The sequence below is a fragment of the Haliotis rubra genome, unplaced genomic scaffold (genome assembly GCF_003918875.1).
Source record: "Haliotis rubra isolate DU_JTF1 unplaced genomic scaffold, ASM391887v1 Scf3, whole genome shotgun sequence".
Lineage (NCBI taxonomy): Eukaryota > Metazoa > Mollusca > Gastropoda > Lepetellida > Haliotidae > Haliotis > Haliotis rubra.
The window spans coordinates 5,720,286-5,744,283 of NW_025766968.1; the positions used below are offsets into that span (position 1 = coordinate 5,720,286).

Here is a 23,998-nt window from a genome sequence, read left to right on the forward strand (position 1 = left end):
AATAATGTTGGAAGGCATTATTCCCTCACTTACACAGTAGAGGATGCAGCGGCACATAATCAGACCAGCTCTTGGCTTGACTCCACAAATGATTTCAGCTTTCAACCACCTACATTCTGCAATGTATGTAGTTATTTTGATATGGAGAATCCATTGACAGATGAATATGTAGTTTTCTGAAGGGTGGAGGAAGGAAAGTCCAGACTGTATCTGTAGACCTACCAAGGAAAGTTATTCAATGATTTATTTGCATGGAATCTAGTACCTTACACAAGACAGCTGTTGCCACTTTCAGTATATCCTGGCATTCTGTTGCTGGCAATGCCTGCTGAATCTTCAAGTTGCAGTAATTTGTACATCTGTGATATGTATCAATGGTATGATTCCAGCACATGGCGGTGCACCGACTGCCGACTTCACACCCTATCTCACGATCAGACAAGTTGCTGCAGCCACAGTTTGATGGATTCCATCACTCCAGCCAAATTGGAACTAAACACAATAGTCTGGGCAATTACCCACACAGACTAAACCAGAGTTTAGTTACCACCAATTTTTACAGAATTAGATGGACTTTTTTTCACGATAACAACATCAGATGTCATGATTATTTCTTTGCCGATTGGTTTTATGTATGTGGATGATTCCGTTGGTTGTTAGCTGAGCCGATAATGTGACCGTGAGAGATCTGCACATTGTTTGAATCATTGATCAATTTGTATGACTCAGGACCTATGCATTAATATGCTAAATCACCAGCTGTAATTAATGCGTAAATGAATGCTGGTCGTTTGCTTGTAATAACTACAGTGCTTGAACTAGGTCCAATCATTAGTGGAGTCAGTTAGGGTTTGAGGCTGACTTGGCTTTGTTTCTGCCATATAGTCTTCATAATAATAAGGGACAGTGGGGTAGCTTAGTGGTTAAAGCGTTTGCTCGTCATGCCTAAGGCCCAGGTTCGATTAATCACAGGGGTAATGTGTGAAGCCCATTTCTGGTGTCCCCCCACTATGATATTGCTGGAATAGTGCTAAAAGCAGTATAAAACCTCACTCACTCACTCACTCACTCACTCACTCACTCACTCACTCACTCACTCACTCACTCACTCACTCACTCACTCACTCACTCACTCATAAGAACAGTTTTAATAGTCTTGTACTGATGTGGCTAGCAGTATTAGTGTCGAATAATGACATGGCCAGTTCATGACTTTGTAAAGGGATGCTCACTTTCACTTAAAACATCAGATCTATTTTCGAAAAGCATTTTTTGCTAAAATATCATGATTAACTTAGAGCATAACAAAGACACCACTGTGTCGGTGCTTATAACCAGGTACAGTTGTCCATAAACATCAGCCCCACTGATAATATTCATAGCTTTGTGTTATAAAGAAATCCTATTACATTTAGCAGAACATCGATAGCAACTGTCCATTTGGCTTGAATAGTTTCCGACTGAATGTAGGCCTAGGTCATATTTCCTAATAAATCATTTAGTTACCATGGTAATGCTGCTGTAGACAGCCTGCAATTGTAGTAATTTATTGAATTACTATCGAATGTGCAGTTGTCAGATCTTTACCAATAGTTGGTAAGTGGTACACAAAGTGTCCACTCAAGGCTAATTAACCATGTGTTGTTAAGTCATCTTTGGTGGTTGTGTAGGTCAGTGTTGAGTTCAGACTGGAAGGATTCATTGAGACTGGTAACTTCCCCTAAAGGCCATTGAGACTGTATGTTGATCTACTCTTGAATTTTAACACAGCTCCACAAAACTCTACAAATGGTGAAAAAAATATGAAGCACAAATGATAAAAGATGCAAACAATTTTTTTAAAAAGGAAAGAATATTGAAGAAACACCTTAGTTTTAACTAATTTGCAGACAAATAAACAATGATATATGTCTACACAATCAACTTAACTGTTTGGACTTGGCAAGTATGTACTGTTTTCCTGAAACCAGTTAAAGCGAAAAACATATTTGCCTGTTGCCAAGAACTTGTTAAAGCTGTTGAAATAAATGCAAATTCTCTTCTGAATTTTTAATGTGACATTGTTTAATGTGTTGGGAAAGAGATGGTTTGTTTTGGAAACCATGCATGCTTGTTTCTGTTGCTAGGGAAGTACAGCAAAATGTTTAGCGTGTGCAGAGCTGTGAGTGTTCCTAATGTCACATGGTTAGTTGAGGCAGTGTAATTTCTGTTCTAGAAAGGAATACAACAGATGAGATAATCGATTCTTCGCGCCGCCCGAGCCACCTTAGTGATAACTTCCTGTCTGGTCTGGAGATGCAAGTGGCATTACAACCCGACAAGGGTTAAACTCAACCAGCTGGGAAACAAATTATAGACAATAAACCACCTTACAATATATTGTAATGCTAATAGTTTTTGCTACTGAATTAAATTGTTCATATCACAATATGGTGGTTTGTGGGGTATGTTATCCAAACATTACGATGTTGTCACACTTTAGAATAGGATTTTGCGTTATAATAGGTCCGTAGCAACTTGTGCAGTCGTGGGTGGCGTGGGACTTCACGCAAAATGTCAGACTATTTACAACCCGCTTTTATATGTCTGTAATATTGTTAGTGCGATAGCAAACAGACAATTAAAGCATATTTAGTAAGAATAAACTACAAAAATGAGATTTGTTTCATTTCAACAGTATACTAAGTTCCTGTGACATTTACTAGCTTGTCTACGTATTTGGTTTGCCTTGATTCTACCTTTTTCAAATGATTGATGAGCTACCCGCTTGGTGAAAATGTTCAGAAATGATTTTATTTGAATTTGAATACAACCCTGTTTCTTCTTACCCACTTGACACACTTTTGGTGTCTTCCGTATTAAGCCTGCCGATCGCCAATAAGTTGGTGCTACTGTGTCAGCAAGTCTTTGTAAACATGCCGGTGTGTAATTATTATTCAGCAAATAAATACTGTCATTGATTGAATATGGTGGATAGAGACGACTCCCACATACACACCAATCATCCGGGACAAAAGGACAGGTTTTGTCGGCAATCAGGACGTGGACTGCTGTAGATTGGCAGGTTATGTTGAGCTACAGTAGTTATGTTAGGTTTAAGGAGTAATTTATCACATTATCACGCTTCGATAATGTAGACTTTATTGCTTGAAGGGCAGATGTGTAAATGGTGACAGATTATGTTGACTTGTGATTTTAGCACATTTTGCATCCTAATTGATGACAGATGTGAAGCATTTAAAGTAGTTTGATGTAACCTTGGTATAAGGTTACAGTATAAGGTTACAGTGAACACTTCCAAGTTTAATCATAAATGTCACTCTTGGAATTTTGTATAATTTTTTTTATGTTGACAATAAGACAGTTATAGGAGACATTTACGTGCTGTATAACTCTTTCTACATGATTAAAAAAGGTAGGGAACTTTGTGTGCCTGACTTAATAAACTTGGGCAAGAAAAGTCTCAGTGTGTTGTATGAAACAGTTTTGTCACCTCTAAGTGTTGTCCATTGCTGGTGGTATTTTATAAAAATAATGATTGTCAAATATCTCTGTCTGCATGTCACTGTATGTTTAGATTTTCTTGCCAGAGCAGAATGTCAGAATGTGCTGGTGTCAGAAGTACTTTCTATATTAATGTTTGTTGGTTTTCTTATTGCTGATCTCCACAATATTGTAACTATACGTCAACAGTCTGTAAATGTTTGAGTCTAGATCAGTCTAATTGGGATACGATGATACACATTTATCAAGTCCGTGTGCCTGCCAGCCTGATTCTGTCTGGAATGCTGCGGACCAGTTCTAACACAGACCTTCACATTTTATACATACATGTTAATAAATAATGGCTAAGGGGTGGATCTGAAAATATATATTTTAATATTTGTCAAAGTTTTTTTCTCAGACAGGCAGACAGGATTTTACAGATAGTTTTAAACTGAAGGCTTAAATGGGAGGTGGTACAAGAGAAAGTATTGTGAGTGATCCAACATACGTATTTAATGAGGTTACAATATTGAACATATACTGATGGTAATAAATTAGGGAACACTTGAAGCAACAAGTATTCCTTTGTTTATTCCCCAGATTTACACCCACAGTGTAGTACAAAGCATGCAATAAAACCTGGGAAAGAATGCAGGAGCACTTGTACTTTCACATGTTTCCTTATTTGTTTCCTTGAGTAATGACCTACTTTTTGTGACTATTTTGATTTGAATAAATAGCTGATGTGAAGGTATATAATAAATTTCACTAAACCAGTGTGTTGATTGTCAGTTGCTTACCGAGAGTGATGGTGGTATGGTAATTTGATGTTAGAGCACAATAGGAACCAAGAGAAATCTATAGTGGCTCTCCATCTGTTGCGGATGTGTATGCAAGTATTTAATACATACATTCCTTCATGGTGACGAAGAAGCACATATGGATTATGGAGGACAGAAATAGACATGTGGCCTTGTATGAATCAGTGTTTTTTACTTTGAAAGTGCAGTGATACATCCGGAGGGTCCTGAATTCAACAGGAACAGGAAGATCTCGTCTGTGTCATAACCTTTAGCATGATCAACAGTCAGATGACCCTTAGATGTTATTGCTGTTATCTATAACACTAGGGACCACATTTAAATCATCATTCCTTATTGATGAAGTGCTTTTCTAATTTGCTGAAGTTCAGTTTGGTTAATGTTAAAGATCCCACCATTACATATTGCAGTTGTGCCAATTGGGCTTATATCCTGTTCAGTCTTTTTTTGTTGGTTTTTTCCTTCCTCCCAGTCAGTTGACTCACTGTTGGCAATGCTTAAAGCTTGATGATTTTATCAACTACGTACATTTGGTAATTATTATACTAATATTCTTATTCTCTTATTCTCTTGTTCAAGTTTTGTAGATCTTTTTTCATTCAGAAATGATCCCACATGGGTAAGATGTGAAGCCCATTTCTGGTGTCCCCTGCAGTGATATTGCTGGAATATTACTAAAAGCGCCATAAAACTCAACTCCCTCACTCCCTCACCATTTATTGGAGAAACCTATTTATGTTGATGCTCCACACCTCATGTGTTACTGATAGTGCATATCAGCGGAAAAGTTGGAGTAAGTGACGATACAGACACCAATCAATAATCTTGTAATGAATTTACCATTTGGTCAAGGTCAGAAACCTCCCAACTTTGAACAAGGTTAATTGTGCTAAATTTGGTAGTGTTGAAGTTGCACAGCTGCCTTGGTTGCTGTTGACGAAGTCAGCGATGAATGAGTCAGCCACTTCGTGCAGACGTCTACCCAGAAATATAGATCTTGTAGCTCAGCATATGTGTTAAGTACTGTCAATCATTAGCCATTGACGAGACCAAGTTCCGCTGACAGCAAGTAGCTGTGATTTATGGACTAAGCTTGTCTCGAAGTAAGATGGAGCTGATGTTGATGTTAATACTGGAAGTTTGAATCACTTGAATAATGATTTCTTACATCCACTTTGCTTTGGATAAGGGTTTAGCTGTCATTAATGAACTTCATGGTCATAATTCCATTGACAGTTCTGCAGTGTGTAGATCAGTGGGCCATGTGTTTGCTCAGCAGGCTGCTGACCAGAGTTTGATTCCCAGCATGGGTAGTACTTACTGAAGCCCATTCTTGATACAACTGAATCCTAATGTGATTAAAGGGATAAAGTAACAGCAACCAAAAAGTACTAAATGGATTGGGTTATCTAGTTCAGTTGATATTTTGCATAATGTCACCTTTGGTTTATATGGTCAAGACATTTATTTACATGCCTTCATTGTTTATGCTATGTATGGCACTCAGAGAAATGACACTATTGCATTGGGCATGGAGTAATACCCAGCTGGTTATGGAATCTGTTATTCTACAATAGTCAAAATTTGTTGGGTATATTTTTTATCAAGATTGTTTTTGTCTCATAAAATGCGTATGAAAGTGTGCAGGACCTCAATGGAGTGCAGAGGGAGACTTGGGGCAAAGTGTTCTACTGATAATTTGACCATTGAAAGATGAATTCATACAACCAACACAGAGCTCAGGTATTCTTGGTCCAATATTTATCTTCAGTAATATTATAAAGATGTGGTTGCTACAGGCAACCAAAATGTTAAAAATGGCTCCAATATATCTGGAACCTCGAAAAGACCATGGAGATGCATATAGAAGTGTATAATTTGTCGTGTGCAATTGCTGCTCAAAATAACAGTGAAAAATGTGCTTATTTTTTGTGTGTTTGTCTAGTTGTAAAACATTGCTCCTCAACAAGAATCAGGCCGAGCTGTAAACCATCGAAAAATCAATAATGTCAATTCTGTAAAAAAAAAAAAATTCATACAGACTAGCAAATTGGCAGCAAATGCTGGTTACGCCTGTTATGTTGTTGCCAGGCAACCTGTTGACATGGCGACAGCTCTGGGTACTAACCAGCCTGGGATGAGTATCTATCTTATGGTTAAAAACACATAGTTATCATAGGTAGAGAGACTGATGAATTCAGAGATGAAAGACTGCCATGATGTATGGGAGACACATCACACGGTGTAACTTTTTGTAGTTCCCAGTATATATGATGTATAGGTATACTTGTGTATGATATGTATTTTGCTTGGCTTGCATAGGTCAGGAAAATGACTAGCAGATGCTGGTGTGCTTGTCATGTCGGAAACAGTATGTCATGCAAGGATGCCAACATGTCAGCTTCTGATTACTGAGGAACATGGTTGTGCGATGTCAGTTGTGTGTTTTCGCAATCTACGGTATAATCACCTCTTTTGTGTGGCTGCCAACTCATTTCCCCTTCGATGGTGCTTGTGGTGAAACACTTCATATATGTTCAACATTATCACGAGGTCAGGAACCTATCTCTGGGACAGGGCCATGTACCGAGACACTTGCTTTGCCAAAAGAAGCGTGCCAGATCTCCTGTTTGTAGCATGTCAAGCTTAATAGGATCATGCGTGCACCTCTCTCAGATTATTGACAAGGTCAACATTCGGAAAATAGACTGATCAGCTATCATTTAAGTTTGAAGGATGCTGAGCCATTTTGTAATTATGTTTATTGTACACTAAACCTGGGTGGAGTGAGTGAGTTTTGGTTTATGTCGTTTTTAGCAATATTCCAGCAATATGGCGGGGGACACCAGAAATGGGCTTCACACATTGTTTTCTGTAATGAGATTCCTTAATCTTAACCCATTGCAGTATACTAGATGGCTTTCACTATCTTGTATTTGGGGTATTGTATGTGAACTGTCATCGTGTATGGTATTTTTGTGAATCTGGATGCCAGATCCTTCCATATTTTCATACAGATTATGTCTTAATCATTCCTCTACCTGTGAGGAGCTAGAAATATGACTCACTCACTCATGCACACACTCACTCACTCACTTACTCACTCACTCACTCACTCACTGTTGTCCTTACCTGGCATGTGACTTTCATTCTCAGGTATCACAGATTATATGCCATTAAAATCGCTTATGATTGATAACTGGAAAACATTGTCATTATCCCAAAATACACATTCTTGCACTCACTGACCAACCAAATTGCAAACATACTTGATATTTGATATCCTGGTAAGTAAACATCCAGTGCTTCCAAAGACATAAATTCTGTGAGGGGGGCACAAGCGTTAATTACCTGTGTATGAGAATGTTGTCAATATAAAACACATTTGTCTGTAATGTTTGATTACATGTGCAGTGAGTGCAGAGGAGAGATCAAGGGAGATAACCCTGACAGTACCTTGGTAGCTGGTTCATGGCATCAACCCCAGCCAGACAAGCCTGTTTGTTGTTATATGAAATCTTGTGTGTAGTATGTGAGGCCCCATTACCATGATCAAGTGAATGTAAACACATCGTGAAGAGTCTGTGGTGTGTGATATTTCCATGGAGGATCATATGTGATGAATATTTGATCAACTTCCAGCGGGATAAGAAAAACATAAGCTTTCTTTTATGTTGAGTAATGGGTTTCGTTTTTTAATCATAAGTTTATGTTTTTAAAGGTTATTATTTATATTTGTTATGTATTATTTGCAAATTTGTATAATAGTCTGAAGACGAAAATGGGTAATGGAAAAAGCATCTTTATTTGCCCAGTGTTTTATATCTTCATTCTTTTGGGAAACATACCCTGGGTCTGTTCATAATGCAACAACTTTGAGCCTGATTTGAATGATGCTAGAAGTAGCCATCCAATCAGCTTCCACTGATGCACAAATTACTGATAAGGGAGATGAATAATGAGATATTCCCCTATTGAATGAGCCCAGGAATTTGTCATAATAGTGTGGTAATAATGCCTCAGAAATCAAGACAGGGAAACAGGTGGTTTAATACTTAGAAAAATAAATATCAAACTGACATTTAGTTGCACATCGGAATGAATATCTCTCATATCTATAATATGACATTGTTTTATAGACATCTGTTGTAATTATGCCCATATATCTTACATGCTTTCAGTAACAATATAATACAGTAACAGTAACCTAACAATAATAAGATTGAGTGGTATTTTTTTAATGAGATAAACAATTAAATATGCTGGTGTACTTAATCTACATAGGCTCATATGTTTTGCATAGCATTGCAGTGTGACCATCAGAGCACAGATTTACTGGTTGTGTTTTAGTGAGTGAGTGAATCTTGCTGATGGCAGCATCTGATCAGCTATAAGTGACAGATATCGTCATACAGTGGTACAGTATAGTATTCAAAATGCTGCTACTTAGGGGAGATAAGCACAGATAGGGTGTTAAGGAGTCATATCTTTGTTATGGTTTCTGCATAACATGAAGGTATATCCACATGTTGCATATGTTAAGAGTTATCACAAGTTTACAGGGAGGTGGGGTAGCCTAGTGGTTAAAGCGTTCACTCGTCACGCTGAAGACCCGGGTTCGATTCCTCACATGGGTACAATGTGTGAAGCCCATTTATGGTTTCCCCCGCCGTGATATTGCTGGAATGTTGCTAAAAGCAGCATAAAACTACACTCACTCACTCACTCACTCACTCACTCACAGGTTTACAGGAGAGTAAAGACAATGCAAGGGGAGATAACTTTAACATCATCCTTTTAGAGCCACTTTTATAATCTTTCCAAATCTACCTGCCTGCATTATAAGATAACTTTATGGTATTTTAGCATAAGTTACCAGAGTGTTCTGCTTATAGAAATTTAGATCAGCTGTTCCTAGCAGTTCTTAGCAGGGATGTGCTTGCAGTTACCATAGGATATATTTTTAATTTTCCCTCTTCAAAGCGCTTTTCACTTAAGCATTAGCTGAAAGATGTGAGCTCCAGCTCGGTGCAGGTCTCTTTTGCTACACCTCATTAAACAATGTGACTCCATCATGCACAGGTTTTCCAATTCCTGAAGACTTCCACATAACCTTGACACCAACAATCAACATTGCAGCAGCAGCATGTTGTCTCAGTAGCAAATGCATGATTCAGTTCTGCAAAAATAGCTTCCATCTCGACACGTTATTGGTAGTAAACATGGAGAAAATTTTCATCAAAGGGTGTTCTTAGGTATCTGGAAAGGTAATTTGCTCTTCCATAACTATGTTTTCATGGCCATATTCTGTCAGACCGACCTTTGGTGAGATGTACAAGAATGTAAAAGTTCATATCACATGGATCCATGTTACTGATGTAACTGATACATAGTATACTACTATCTCTTGGGCTATAACGGTCCATAACCCCAGGGCCCTGTTTCACAAAGTTATTGTATCGCTACAACTGTCATAAGTTTATGTTACAGTATAGGTGGTACGACAGTCATAACACTACGATAGCTATGTGAAACCGGGCCCTGAATCACCTTGAATGAACATCTGGTGTTTCAGGCCTTGATAGGATTGTGATAATGGGATATATATTATATATGTGGACTAGATTGTTTTTACTGTCACATTAATATATTTTGAAATAGCTTGAACATGTGTCATTATATCTAATGTAGCAGAAAACATATGTTGTTGAAATATTGAATATGAATACTATACATGATGACAATTATAGTGTGTGGTCCTTGACACATAGGTTTCGAACTGTCGCAGCCTTCTTATTGTTGTCTTTATTTAAACACCTGTATATAATATCGGTAATGTACAGGTTCAAGTTGGAAGGAGAGTAGAATATTCCAATAATATAAAGATTGTAAAAGCAAATGGTGGCATCATTTCATTGCCTAGCCTTTGATCTGTCCCCATAACTCTAAAAAGAATAAAGCAGATGACTCCGACATTTGTATTCAGAAATATTACATGCTCATTTCAGCTGGGTAAGGCTGCATGCAGCATTCGAAGTTGATATCACAAAACCTATAAACTGTGTTAACATCCAGTGAAAGTAGCCTTCACCGACTAGTATCGTCTGAAGGCTCTGGTTCTGAACCATTCCTAGTTTCTTCAATTTTGCAACAAATCGGACCTGAAAAATACTGACAGAAATTTTAATTATGGAATCATTTTAGCCTCTTTCATGCAGGCCCAGCTCTTAGGTTGTGTATGCAGAAAGTATTTATGTTGAGAGGATACATTTCATGCTTGGCTGACTGTAGAGGAAAACACTGTCATGCAGTATTTATTGCCTAAGTGTGAACAACAATCCCTTCCAATCCCTTTAACGTAACTGAATCCTGTGGCACATGTGACAGGTTATCTGCAGTTATTGCCCGTTGTTTGTTGTGTAACGACTTGTTCAGCAATATTGACCCTGTCTGGAAATAATCCAAACTGGACCAGACAGTCCAGTGACACGATGAGCAGTAACATTGTTGGCAACTGCGAACTGATGACATCCATCTACCATGTCAAAAGCCTTGACTATCAGATCCTACTAGTGCTTCAAGCACGGGATGCTGAAGGCCAATTCTAACTATCAGATCCTACTAGTGCTTCAAGCACGGGATGCTGAAGGCCAATTCTAACTATCAGATCCTACTAGTGCTTCAAGCACGGGATGCTGAAGGCCAATTCTAACTATCAGATCCTACTAGTGCTTCAAGCACGGGATGCTGAAGGCCAATTCTAACTATCAGATCCTACTAGTGCTTCTACTAGTGCTTCAAGCACGGGATGCTGAAGGCCAATTCTAACTATCAGATCCTACTAGTGCTTCAAGCACGGGATGCTGAAGGCCAATTCTAACTATCAGATCCTACTAGTGCTTCAAGCACGGGATGCTGAAGGCCAATTCTAACTATCAGGGGGATGCTGAAGGCCAATTCTAACTATCAGATGCTTCTACTAGTGCTTCTAGTGCTACTAGTGCTTTCAAGCACGGATGCTGAAGCCAATTCTAACTATCAGATCCTACTAGTGCTTCAAGCGGGATGCTGAAGGCCAATTCTAACTATCAGATCCTACTATGTTCTATCAGATCCTAAGTGCTTCCAAGGGATGCTGAAGGCCAATTCTAACTATCAGATCCTACTAGTGCTTCAAGTGGGATGCTGAAGGCCAATTCTAACTATCAGATCCTACTAGTGCTTCAAGCACGGGATGCTGAAGGCCAATTCTAACTATCAGATCCTACTAGTGCTTCAAGCACGGGATGCTGAAGGCCAATTCTAACTATCAGATCCTACTAGTGCTTCAAGCACGGGATGCTGAAGGCCAATTCTAATTATCAGATCCTACTAGTGCTTCTACTAGTGCTTCAAGCACGGGATGCTGAAGGCCAATTCTAACTATCAGATCCTACTAGTGCTTCTACTAGTGCTTCAAGCACGGGATGCTGAAGGCCAAATCTAACCAAGATCTCCCCCCGTCTCTTTCCTTGTCATGTTCCTTGTATGTCATTGGTAGATAATATGCAAGCAGATGTTAACTGCATTTGTTGCCTCATAAGTGATATATCAAGAACAATATTACCAGTTTCATATAAGCTGTATTATAAAGGGTATAGCCAATCAGTGCATGGCTAACCCCATGGTTATTCCCAGATAGCCAGCATCCTATGGTAGTCGAAAGCAACCACTAAGTGGATTGGGTGAGCAGACTTGGTGGCATGGCTGGTTGATCGAGAATCGGTTATTTCCAGACTGTGATCTTATAGCCAGTATATTGCCAAACAGCTAGAATATTGTATTATATTGTTCGTCACAATTGCTGGTGTGCATCGTGCTTAAGCTAAGATTTTGGATCATTTGCATCAAAAGAGCACAGATGAACCTCCAGCAAGGATTTGATGTTTGGTTTTTGACAAGCAATCAGTCGATTCCAAATTTCAGTATCTTTAAAGAGTCATCACATTACTTCATAAAACTAATTATTCTCGGGCATTAATGTTTCAGGTTTTGATAAACTTTGAATGTGCCATGATATGACTCAGGCTTCCAATGTGTCATTTGAGACACTATTAATACTGTCAATATTACATATTTTATATGTGTTTCCTTTTTCTATCATTACAGAAAGACACACTTGGACAGTGGCTATTTGACAGAGTATGCGAGAAACTCAGCTTGGTCGAAAAGGATTACTTTGGGTTGCGATATGTGGATGCCGAGAAACAAAGAGTGAGTATAAACTTTGTAACTTTTCACAGATCCAGTGGGCACTAGTGGCCCTGCCATCTGTAGTGCCACAATTTGCTTTACAGAATTACGTCCCTTGGGTTCGTTGGCAACCTAGGCATTGTTTGAATTGGCAGTCCAGACTGGAATTATCTGAAATTTAAACATTGGGTACACATTTTGATCAATATAAAACAGTTTCAACAAGCAAGCAACATTAAAATCTTGTGACATTTGTGAACATATTTTTTTAAAGAATTAAGAAACATTTTCTATATGTTTGATCAGTTAAATTATTCATTACAGTTGTAAAGCCACATGTTTGAACAAGAGCTTTGCAAAAAGCTCATGATTAGGAAATTGGTATTTATAGAAGAAGATTATGGCTCAAGACTTTCCGATTCAAAGTGACAGAACAGATATTTATATTGCCACACAGATTCATGAATGTTAAAGGGAATTGCAAACGTGCGTGGGGGATGGAAGTCCATGCTGGGGAGGGGGGTACAGAGGACGTGTGAGTACAGTGTAGGGGGGATGGGAGTCGTGTTGGGGAGGGGGTAAAGAGAATGTGTCAGTACAATGTAGTGGGGATGGGAGTCGTGTTGGGGAAGGGGGTTTAGAGGACATGTCAGTACAATGTAGTGGGGATGGGAGTCGTGTTGGGGAAGGGGGTTTAGAGGACATGTCAGTACAATGTAGTGGGGATGGGAGTCGTGTTTGGGAAGGGGGTTTAGAGGGCATGTCAGTACAATGTAGGAGGATGGGAGTCGTGTTTGGGAAGGGGGTTTAGAGGACATGTCAGTACCATGTAGTGGGGATGGGAGTCGTTGGGGAAGGGGAAGGGGGTTAGAGGACATGTCAGTACAATGTAGTGGGGATGGGAGTCAGAGTCGTGTTGGGAAGGGGTTTAGAGGACATGTCAGTACAATGTAATGGGGATGGGAGTCGTGTTGGGGAAGGGGGTTTAGAGGACATGTCAGTACAATGTAGTGGGGATGGGAGTCGTGTTTGGGAAGGGGGTTTAGAGGGCATGTCAGTACAATGTAGGAGGATGGGAGTAGTGTGTTAGGGAAGGGGTTTAGAGGACATGTCAGTACCATGTAGTGGGGATGGGAGTCGGTTGGGGAAGGGGTTTAGAGGACATATCAGTACAATGTAATGGGGATGGGAGTAGTGTGTTGGGGAAGGGTTTTTAGAGGACATGTCAGTACAATGTAGTGGGGGGGATGGGAGTCGTGTGTTGGGAAAGGGGTTTAGAGGACATATCAGTACAATGTAATGGGGATGGGAGTTGTTTTGGGGGGAAGGGGGTTTAGAGGACATGTCAGTACAATGTAATGGGGATGGGAGTCGTTTTGGGGAAGGGGGTTTAGAGGACATGTCAGTACAATGTAATGGGGATGGGAGTCGTTTTGGGAAAGGGGGTTTAGAGGACATATCAGTACAATGTAATGGGGATGGGAGTCGTTTTGGGGAAGGGGGTTTAGAGGACATGTCAGTACAATGTAATGGGGATGGGAATCGTGTTGGGGAAGGGGGTTTAGAGGATATGTGTGTACAGTGTAGGGGGATGGGACTTGTGCTAGGGAGGAAGGTATAGACGAGGCTGATGGCATTTATACTCCTCCTTCATGCCTACATACATGCACTGGATGGTAGACATTCCAAGCTCCATTGTTGTTCTTGCTTAAACTCTGACCTTTCTGCCTCCAGCTTGTGATATTGTTTCTTTATAACTGAAAAGGCAGCCCTAGATTGGGAATGTAGTCATTGGTTTACTTCTTAAATTGGATTGAATTAGATGGAAATTTTACTTAGGAGAAAGGAGTATTTGTGACCTTTAGTGGTGGTTAGTTTGGTTCCTCCTTCAGCAAGCACAGAATTTAGGCATACTTGTGGCTGTGTCACATGTAGCACAGATATCTGCTTTACACTACTGTTATAAACATTACAATTAATGTATATAAACCAATGTCAATACAGGTATTAGTACTTTTAACCATTGCTGCAGGTAAACTGTATACGTATCACTGCTACAGGTACACAATGCATACCTCTGCTGCAGGTAGACAGTGCCTGTTACAGATATAGGTAGACTGTTTGCCTTCTTTTGCTACAGATAAACTGTATGATTACAACTGCTACAGGTAAACTGTATGATTACAACTGCTACAGGTAAACTGTATGCCTACCATCGTTGAAGGTAGATAATATGACAACCTCTGCACATACATGTATTCATTAAAATGTAAATAGATGTTACAAGCAGTATGGGTGTATGTTGTCATGGAAACCTGACGATGATTCATACCTCTAAACTCATTGCCATTCAGTACTGACAAATCTTTTCATTAATAACAGTATCAAAGTTGAAATCTTTACCAATATTTATGGCAATACATTTTTCAGTTAAATCCATTATTCATGAACTGTTACATAAAGGAATAGATTTCTTTGCTTAATATGAATTTGATGGTGGTGTGCAGTGGTCGTCCCGTATTCAGTATATGTCAACATGTGAGAAGTGTGTAGAATATGAAGATGAATCCATCAGACGTGACATTGTGATTTTTCTTTTTCATTCATCCTTCCTGATTTTCTTTCAGCACTGGTTGGATCCATTGAAAACTGTATATAAGCAACTCAAAGGTAGGTGCGACATAATACTAGTGAAACGTTGATAACTTGATACCGTTTTAATAATCTTTCTCTCCTCTTCTCACATCTCATATCACATCTCATGGCTTATACAGTACTGCAGCCAGACTGCGTAATTGCAGGATTCCTGCTAATTGTACTGACCTTGGTGTTTATAAATGTAGGCGCCAACATTGGCTCAAATTTATCATTTATAATGCGTTTTTATATATTGGGCACATAAATAATTTCAAAATATGACTATTTTCATTGAAAGCGTTGTCAAACATTCGGAAATCAAAATAAAAATATTGACACTTCTGGAATTCATAGCGTGGCTTCATAAGCTCTACACATTGCTAGTGCGTCTATTTGCATAGGAAACTGTAATATGAATCACTGTATGGAGCTCGACTTGATGTACAGAGTTTATCATAGTATCGTTTTGGCTGTTAGAATGTCAAGGAGAAGGATTACAGATCTGTACGGCTGTCAATCCCCCCAAAATACCACACGTCAGTGACAATGAACCATCAGAGGCAGACAATCAAAATTTCGAAGTTATTGGCCCACATTTTCTAAAGGTAGGTCCTAACTGGCCCCTTCCACATGTTCCAAGGAAATCCTGGCTGCAGCACTGCTCATATTTTGAGCCATATCTCCTCCCATATCTCATACCCTGAACACACTTTGCCTACCAGAGGTACAGGTAAACTGTATGCTTACAACTGCTACAGGTAGACAATGCCTACCATAGCTACAGGTAACAACACATAGTTTCTTCCCTTGCTTTCATCAAATCTAAGTTTAATAATTATATATTATGGTCCTTTGTGAGCAATATCTATCTGTTCATCTCCATTGACATTCTCAGACTGAGGTGCATGTGAAAAACTTCTTTTCAGTTTTGTTGTACATTGGGGGATTTATGATTTAATCTAACATAAGATTAAGTTCCTTTATGTAATTGTCTGGTCACCATGACGACATATAGTAGTGAGCCTTCAGAGTCTGTAAAGAGTCCCAGACATGATCACTCTTGGTCTTAAGGGGGCTGACATTTCCCGGAGTTTCGGCTCAACTGAAGTTGGGAGTTCTGCCTCACTGATACATGTATGTTACACTTTCCACACACTCAGCAAGTCTTGATATTCTCTTCAAGTCGCATGCTTCCAACAGCAATTTGGCCAGTTGCCACGGCAATAAAAATGCACACAAGGAAATGTACCATAGCTGGAAAACATTGTATGTACTGAGTTACACAAAAAATAGCACTATTAAGCTATTTTTATCCCTGATCCTCATTCTCATGGAAGTTATAGATCTGAGTTATTTCATAATTGATCGGAAATGGAAAAACAGTAGCTCAATTACTGCGTACAATAACCAATTTTTGTGGATCCCGCACTCCGCTGTAGTATGCCTAAAGGTCATATCGTAGGTGGTGGCACGTGGTCGTGCGTACAACACACAGATCAGAAATCAGCTGAAGCTGATCAGCTTTGGTTGTGGATGGTCCTTGAAAGGGTGACATGTATGGTAACTGGGCTCTTGAGAGTTTCCAAATGGTTGGTCTTGCCCAAAATGAATATTGGATATCGTGGAACACCATTGAATAGTGTCCTGTATCTGCATCTGTGACTTTGTCTGGTTGACATTTGACACATTCCCATCAAGATCTCTGGGTACAGCCTGACACAGCATTGACCACTAACTAGTTCCTAGGCAGCATCAAGAATACTAGTCTGCCATACAGGCCCTGAAACAAATATAGCCAAGAAAGCCCATGCAAGGCTAGAATATGCGGGCAAGTCTAGATGTCCACAGTTTCTGAAAATGAAGAAAGTCTGTGGGCTCCTTTTCATTGTATTTTACATTTTTTGTCTGTAAAATATGTTCGTTTTAGAGACTAAATGTTCATCTAGACTCCAAGAATACTTGCCTTCATTGAATTCATTCCCAAGTTGGACTTCAGGATGAGAAATAGTCTAGTTCATGATATACTATTGAACTAGCCATGCTATCTTAGCCTGGCACTGGTCAGTGACTGTGGCAGTGGTCTAGACCATGATCTACAACAGAACTTGCCAAACCATCAGTAGTCTTTGAGTAGAAGGCATACCTAGCATGAGTCAGTTTGCAAAATTATTTGGGATGATAAATAAACATCTCATCCTAGTGTCTTTTAATATCAAATGCATCAACATGTAAACTTCAGAAATAAACTTTAATCAACACGTGTTGATGTCATGGACATTCTGAGGTTGAAAACTTCATTGTTTTGTTTGTTGTGTAAGGCTACATTCAGCAGCATTGTAGCTATATGACATGGGACTGTAGGTGATGATCCAGTGATAGCTAGTGGGTGATGAAGGTCCACACTCCAGAGTACAGTGGCGACTAATCAGTGGCTGACCTCTTGATCAGTTTGGTCACCTCTGACATCCTGCATTAGTGCCAGTTACCTATCTTAACCTGGAATCCTCGAGGGGCATTGGGGTAGCTTAGTGGTTAATGCGTTCACTCATCACACTGAAGACCCAGGTTCGATTCCCCACATGGGCACAATGTGTGAAGTCCATTTCTGGTGTCCCCCACCTTGATATTGCTGGAATATTGCTAAAAGCGGCATAAAACCCAACTCACTCACACTGGAATAGTCAAAGTGGGATTTCGGCCTTGCTGTAAATATTAATTCACAACTGAATATTAAACAGTGCCAGCAGTCTATCATTAAGTATCACGAGAAACTAGCAAGTCACATTATACATTTCTGCTGTTCTACTTATCTGACAGAGCATAATTGGCAAAAACGATTCTTGCTTTGCATGTTTTGTAGTATAAATGGTAAATTTGTCAGATAGGCAGTGGATCAGGTTCCACTCAAAGTGATCACTGGTTGCAACTGTTTAGGCTGAAGTTTACAAGAAGAGAGATACATGCAATGAGGAAGGTGAAATTGGGATGAACCGAGTCAGCATTTGAGAAGCTGCAGAATAAAATTGATAGTGTTTACAGTTTCGGTACTTGTAACTTAGGCAACATAAATAGGTGTGGATTTTAATCTGGAAGCCTCTTGCAGGTTGGTTCTTCAATGAAATAAATCACATAATGTTTGATTGATGAAGTAGAAAGCTGCATTAAATGTACTTCAAGAGGAAATTATGTATTGGGTTGGATCAAAGAAAGAACTGGCTTGATCTTAAGTTCATCTAATTCTGGACTTTTCTTCACAGACAAAATGGCAAAGTTCCACTTAAAATCACAGAATTCTCAAGCAGTGATTTTATACTTCTCAGTGACCATGTCGACTGAAATTCTGTCTCGTCGGCCATGTTGGAAGCTTCAAGATTTAGCCAATGTGAGTCAATCACAATGGTCCTATATCAATATTGCTCCAATATTGCTCCAATAAGACTAGACAGCAGTAATGATAGGTCAATGTGGGTACTGATACGGCCTCTTGTCTAGATTGGATAAGGAGATCAAGGAGGAAGTCTAAGTATGGTGTGTGGGAAATAGTAGCAGAATAGCTTGGTTCCTTGTCCTCCATTGACACAAGGTATATATAGCAGGAATAGCTGCTGTCAGGATTCACATATAGATCAAGAGTATTTCAACCGGGGAAAGATCCCTTTACATGTCTGACTTGCAGCAGGGGCTGGAGCTAGACAGGTGGTGTGTAAATGGGGAAACTGGCGCAATGTTGATTGATCTGAATTAGACAGGTAATTGTACTGGGGAAATTTTATATGTTTTATATCTTTTACATAGAGTGTGTCGACATGAATGAATATATTTTTTAGATGTTAAGGAGAAAAGGAGTTGAGGTTTAGTGCAGGTTTACAACCTCATTGTAACTGGAGACTTTATTTTATGTTATACATTTTGATTTATATCGCTTGATGCTGAATACCTGTAGGTACACTACCTGTAAGGTAGTTGATAAGAAAATAGTATTTTTTAAGTTGCAATGTTATTGCTAGAGAGTACAAGAAAGAACTGGAATAGGTATTATGACATAAGATCTAAAATACATGATGTTGAAATACTAGGTCTATTATTGGTGTGTCACTAGCATCCACTGCCTAGGCAAGTCAGGTATATGGACTCACCTGCCAATGAGACACACAAGCTATGAGTATTGCTAACACAACAGCATGAGGAGAGACCATTTGTCAGTGATGCTACATGGCATGAAGTGCGTACTGACATCACGAAGCAGAAAACAGCTGGTACAGCCGAGGCTGACTATATATTGAAGGCATTTGGGTGGAGATTAGGTCGTAAATACAAAGCGTGAAAACAGTTCTAGTCTTGGGGTTGGCAGTGTGTGCAAGTGATACTGAGACAGGAATGTTTGCAATGATGCCAAGTGACGTTTGCACCACCTGAAGTCAAGGGAGTTTGCATTTGCTGATGTAAGAGTTATCTCACGTGACCTGCCCCGGTGCAAGGAGTGTTGTGAGCTTGATCTGCCTGTGTGGACAGATTTAAAGTGCAGTGTAACTGAACAAGATCTTAGGTCATTTCTTTAGACGTAAATGTAAGACAAATGAGTCTGCAGTGTTTGAAAAAAAATGGTTTCACGATTTATGACATTGCCTCGTGATCTAATGGTTATTACGTTGGAGTCTTGTAGGATAAAATTAAGACTTATTTCAAGCCTTCCAAAGGATCAGCTCATGGCCTCATTCATTTGAGATCTCTTGTTGACAAATTCGTCTTTGAAACACTTAGGGACATTGGAAGGATTTTGATGTGGAAGAAAACAAAAGACTGTATTAACTCAACTGGAGACTGTACTGAAAGTTCAGCTGAAGTCAACAGCTCTTGAATGGCACAAGTTTTGAGATGTTTAGGAGAAATGGGATGGAAGGTCTTGGGGTAAACTTGTTAACAGCTAAAGCTTTTATGCTATCATGTCAATCGTAGTCTACATGATGCCTGGTAAGTGAATTTTGTAGCTTTTAATTATTTTTGGCAGTAGGGCTTCAAAGATGAACATTAACTTCTGCATTTAGTTTGAAATGTCCTTGATACATGTCCATATTGTCACAACTGTAGATTTAAGTATTCCTGACAGGTACTTGTATATTCAGCCTGTCAAAATGGTTGTAAGTAACATGACAGGTGCCCTCACAGATCAAACAAGATAGCTAGTGTGAACGTGGACATACCTAATGGGTAGTGACCTGATGAAGCTTGCACAGTAAGCTGCCTACAGTTCGGCAACAAAAGATTCCCATTATTGTGGTGATGGTGTCCTTGTCAGCAGACACATCATCATCCGCCCACTGCCGGACATGAAGGGCTGCCGCAAGTTTACGTACCATTAACATTTCTACAAAGCTCCGAAGCGGGGAAAAAAAGGCCGAGTTTATTTTGGGCTTAAAGTCTTGTGAAAAAAGAACACTCTTACTTTGAAAGATTGCCATAGTGTCTTTAAATATGGCAAAGGTTATTGCAAATATGTTTAAATTCTACAGCTATTTTGATGAGTTCCCTACCAGGGTTGAAAGTGTCTATTGATAGCCATGATGGTGAGTGTATGTGGTGAACTTAAGGCACTGAGAGACTGGATGTACTGGATGTACTGTAGGTATCATGGTAGTTTGTGAGGAGGGGTTCATATTCATCTATATGTCCATATATGCATCAGCTATTCTCAACTCTGTTACTGAAAGAGCCCCCATGTATATTTCTGTTCAGAATGGCGTGTGAAGATCAGATTTAGTTTCCAGCAACCCATGTTAGTTGAAAGAGGCAACTAACATAATCGGGTGGTCAAGCTCACCGACTTGGTTGACACATGTCATTGTATCTGAACTGTTTAGATTGATGCTCATGACATCAGTCACTGGATTATCTGGTCCAGACTCAACAACTTAGACCACCAGCTGGAATACTACTGAGTGGGGCGTTAAACAATACACCAAGATAGAAATGTTTAGAATAGATTCCCTGCAACTCCTGGTCCGAGAGTTATCTAAGTAGATGGGTGGTCAGACTAGATAACTTATTTGATGGATCGGTGCTTATAGTATCAGTCACTGATTTGTCTTCTTTACACTAGATTCCTTACAGTCCATCGTCACATAGCTGGTAGGGTAGCCTTGTGGTTAATGTGTTCGCTTGTCACGCTGAAGACCTGGGTTCAATTCCCCACATGGGTACAATGTGTGAAGCCCATTCCTGGTGTCCGTTGCCGGGACATTGCTTGAATATTGCCAAAAGCAGCGTAAAACTGAACTCACTCATAACTGGAATTAGTTGCATTTAACAACAAACAATCATCATGAAAAAACAGTGGGCCTCGTGGGCCTGACTGATGAACAAAGTTGTGACCTGTATCTTCACCAAGGTCTTATTTTCATGGATTTGACAAACGATCATGTCCTGAAACTACCACGTTTCCCCAGATGAGAAACATCCATCACCTGCCTCACCTAAGGCTTTCCTCCCACATTAACTTTACATTGAAACACAATGTTACATACTGTGTTGAGCCCCACACCCGCCTCCAGAGATGCAGTTAGGGTCAGTGCTGACAACAACGCTGTGTAATGTTCTGGGCGTTAAGATTGAAAGAAGGAATTAGAGGTTAACCAAATGATGAGAGTGTTACTGATGTGTTCATACTGTTAGGGGATTACAGAATCATTTCATCTTGTTCAATATCCTGACAAACAATGTAAATATTGGTAACATGGCAGAAATAGATAGCTGTTACTGTATCAACAATGAATCACTATTTTATTGGTGTTTGAAATACAGACACACATGGACTGTTTAGATCTGAGGTGAGGTGAAATTGGATTTATCATCGTGCTTGAGAATATTTCGCTCATATGACCACGTGCATGCGTGTGTATGTGTATGTGCGACTGCTTGTACTAGCCCAGACTGAAGCTGGTTTTATAGTGCTATCTCACTGAGATACCATGTCGCAGTGAAGCATGAATACCCCACTCAGACACATTATACTGACTCCGAGCCGACAAGTCCTTGTTGTACCCATTAATGCCGAGTGCCAGGCAGGGACCAACAAGTACCATATTTTAACGTGTTTTGGTATGACGCGGTCAGGGATCGAACCCGCGACCTTCCACTCTCTGGGCGGACGCTCTAACCACTACACCACGGAGGCGGTTGTTTAGATCTGAACATAAACATTGCCTGTGTTGTTGTGTTGGGCAATAGATGTACAGCAGCACAGCCGCTGATGTGATATGCATAAATATGAAATATACTTGTATATTGCATGACGCAGCAGTGCAGCAGGTGGATATAACCAATTGTTTTAAACTGGCTACAATGTGTTGCACATTTCAAGCATCCAGTGACCAATGAGTTTGTGATATAGTTCTTTATAACTAGATATTTGGTTATTTTTAGAGAAATGTTGGTCTTTATGTGTTTCTCATAGCAAGCATCTGACAGGGTGTGATATGATTCTGGACCCCGTTCCTCAAAGCAATCGTAACACTCACGACGATGAGTCGAAGTCTATGTTAAAGTATGGGAGTTACGATCATCTTAGTGCTACGAAGCTTAGTGGAACAGGGCCCTGTACTAACTAGATATTAGATTATTAAAACTTTGGTAAATATGTGATGTACATAGCTAGCATTCAGTGACTCATCTAAGCAGGGTGTGATGTTGTTCTGTACTCACTAGCTGTTATATAATGGCAATATTGGTTACAGTGCAATACCTCACTAAGGAACCTATTGTGCCAATACCTCACTAGGAGCCTATCGTTGGTAGAAGAAGTTGTGGGATATGTAAGGAAGCTAAGCACTTGATTGTTACCCATTAACTACAAATAAACCAGGCACTGAGTGAAGGTGGCTGCTATCCATGCTGATTATAAACTGGCGTGGGATGTGAAATATGAGGCAGTTGTTTGTAGATGTTACTTTTGATCATTGGCACTGAATCAGAATGTGTTTATTTTAGGAGTGGAAGATGAAGTAGCCTTTTTTTTGTCGAATTTATAGCAGCCTATTTGAGGAATATCCTTGAAAGTGATTGCTACCTTCATAGATAAAACTGTATTGAAAGCAGAGATGATATTTCTGCAGTGACATTTTGTATCAGAATTAAGTTGTTGGGACTGCCTTTAGCCACCTGACCCTGACCTTTCTGCACTGGCATGGAAGTATAATTTATTGTCATGTCGGCTGAATTTGATGTAGTGGTGTGTTTAATATTCATCTTGTTCATTAATCATTAATATATTAACATTGCGAGGCATTCTCAATCAATGCCTCCCACAGGAAATTTCCTCATTATGTTTGAAAGTGAAATTACCAAAAATGTTGGTGGAATATTTAAGATTCCAGATTTAGACTACACAATTCTCATTCATTTGCTTTATGGATTGAATCCATTTTCAATTACTTAGTATGTGGAAATATGGGGGTGGGGGTTGGTGGTTGGAAAGAGAGAAAGTAAATATTGAATTCACTGTTTCATATATCCTATCGGTGTACTGATAAGTATTGCTTCTAAAACCTGTTTCCAAAACAAGGCCCACTTTGATGTTTTATATTGTGGAATAAACAAACAAGATTTTCATGTAGAAACCTTAAGAAGCTATATTCATACCAGCCTACTTGTGTTGGAGAAAGCAAAAACATATGAAAGTAATGTTGTTGGTTTTTTGCTCTCTTTTTTCACCTACCAACAGCTGTTTCCTTGTAAAAATTCTGTAAAGTATGTTGAAAAGGTGTGGCCTTGCATTTTTCTGTTTTAAATCAATGGGATGGTGATTTTATTCATGTTGATGTAAATTT

At 39.4% G+C, this 23,998-nt stretch overlaps 1 protein-coding gene across 17 annotated transcripts in view; it reads left to right on the forward strand.

The window, feature by feature from the left end:
- The window catches only part of LOC124282461 (FERM domain-containing protein 3-like), a 92,106-nt gene that overhangs the window by 29,933 nt on the left and 38,175 nt on the right, over positions 1 to 23,998 (forward strand). For all 17 annotated transcript variants that reach the window (XM_046718449.1, XM_046718450.1, XM_046718453.1 and 14 more), the window contains exons 2-3: positions 12,456 to 12,560; positions 15,167 to 15,209. In XM_046718449.1, coding sequence (XP_046574405.1) covers positions 12,456 to 12,560; positions 15,167 to 15,209 — 148 coding nt within the window. The remainder of the gene's footprint in view (positions 1 to 12,455; positions 12,561 to 15,166; positions 15,210 to 23,998) is intronic.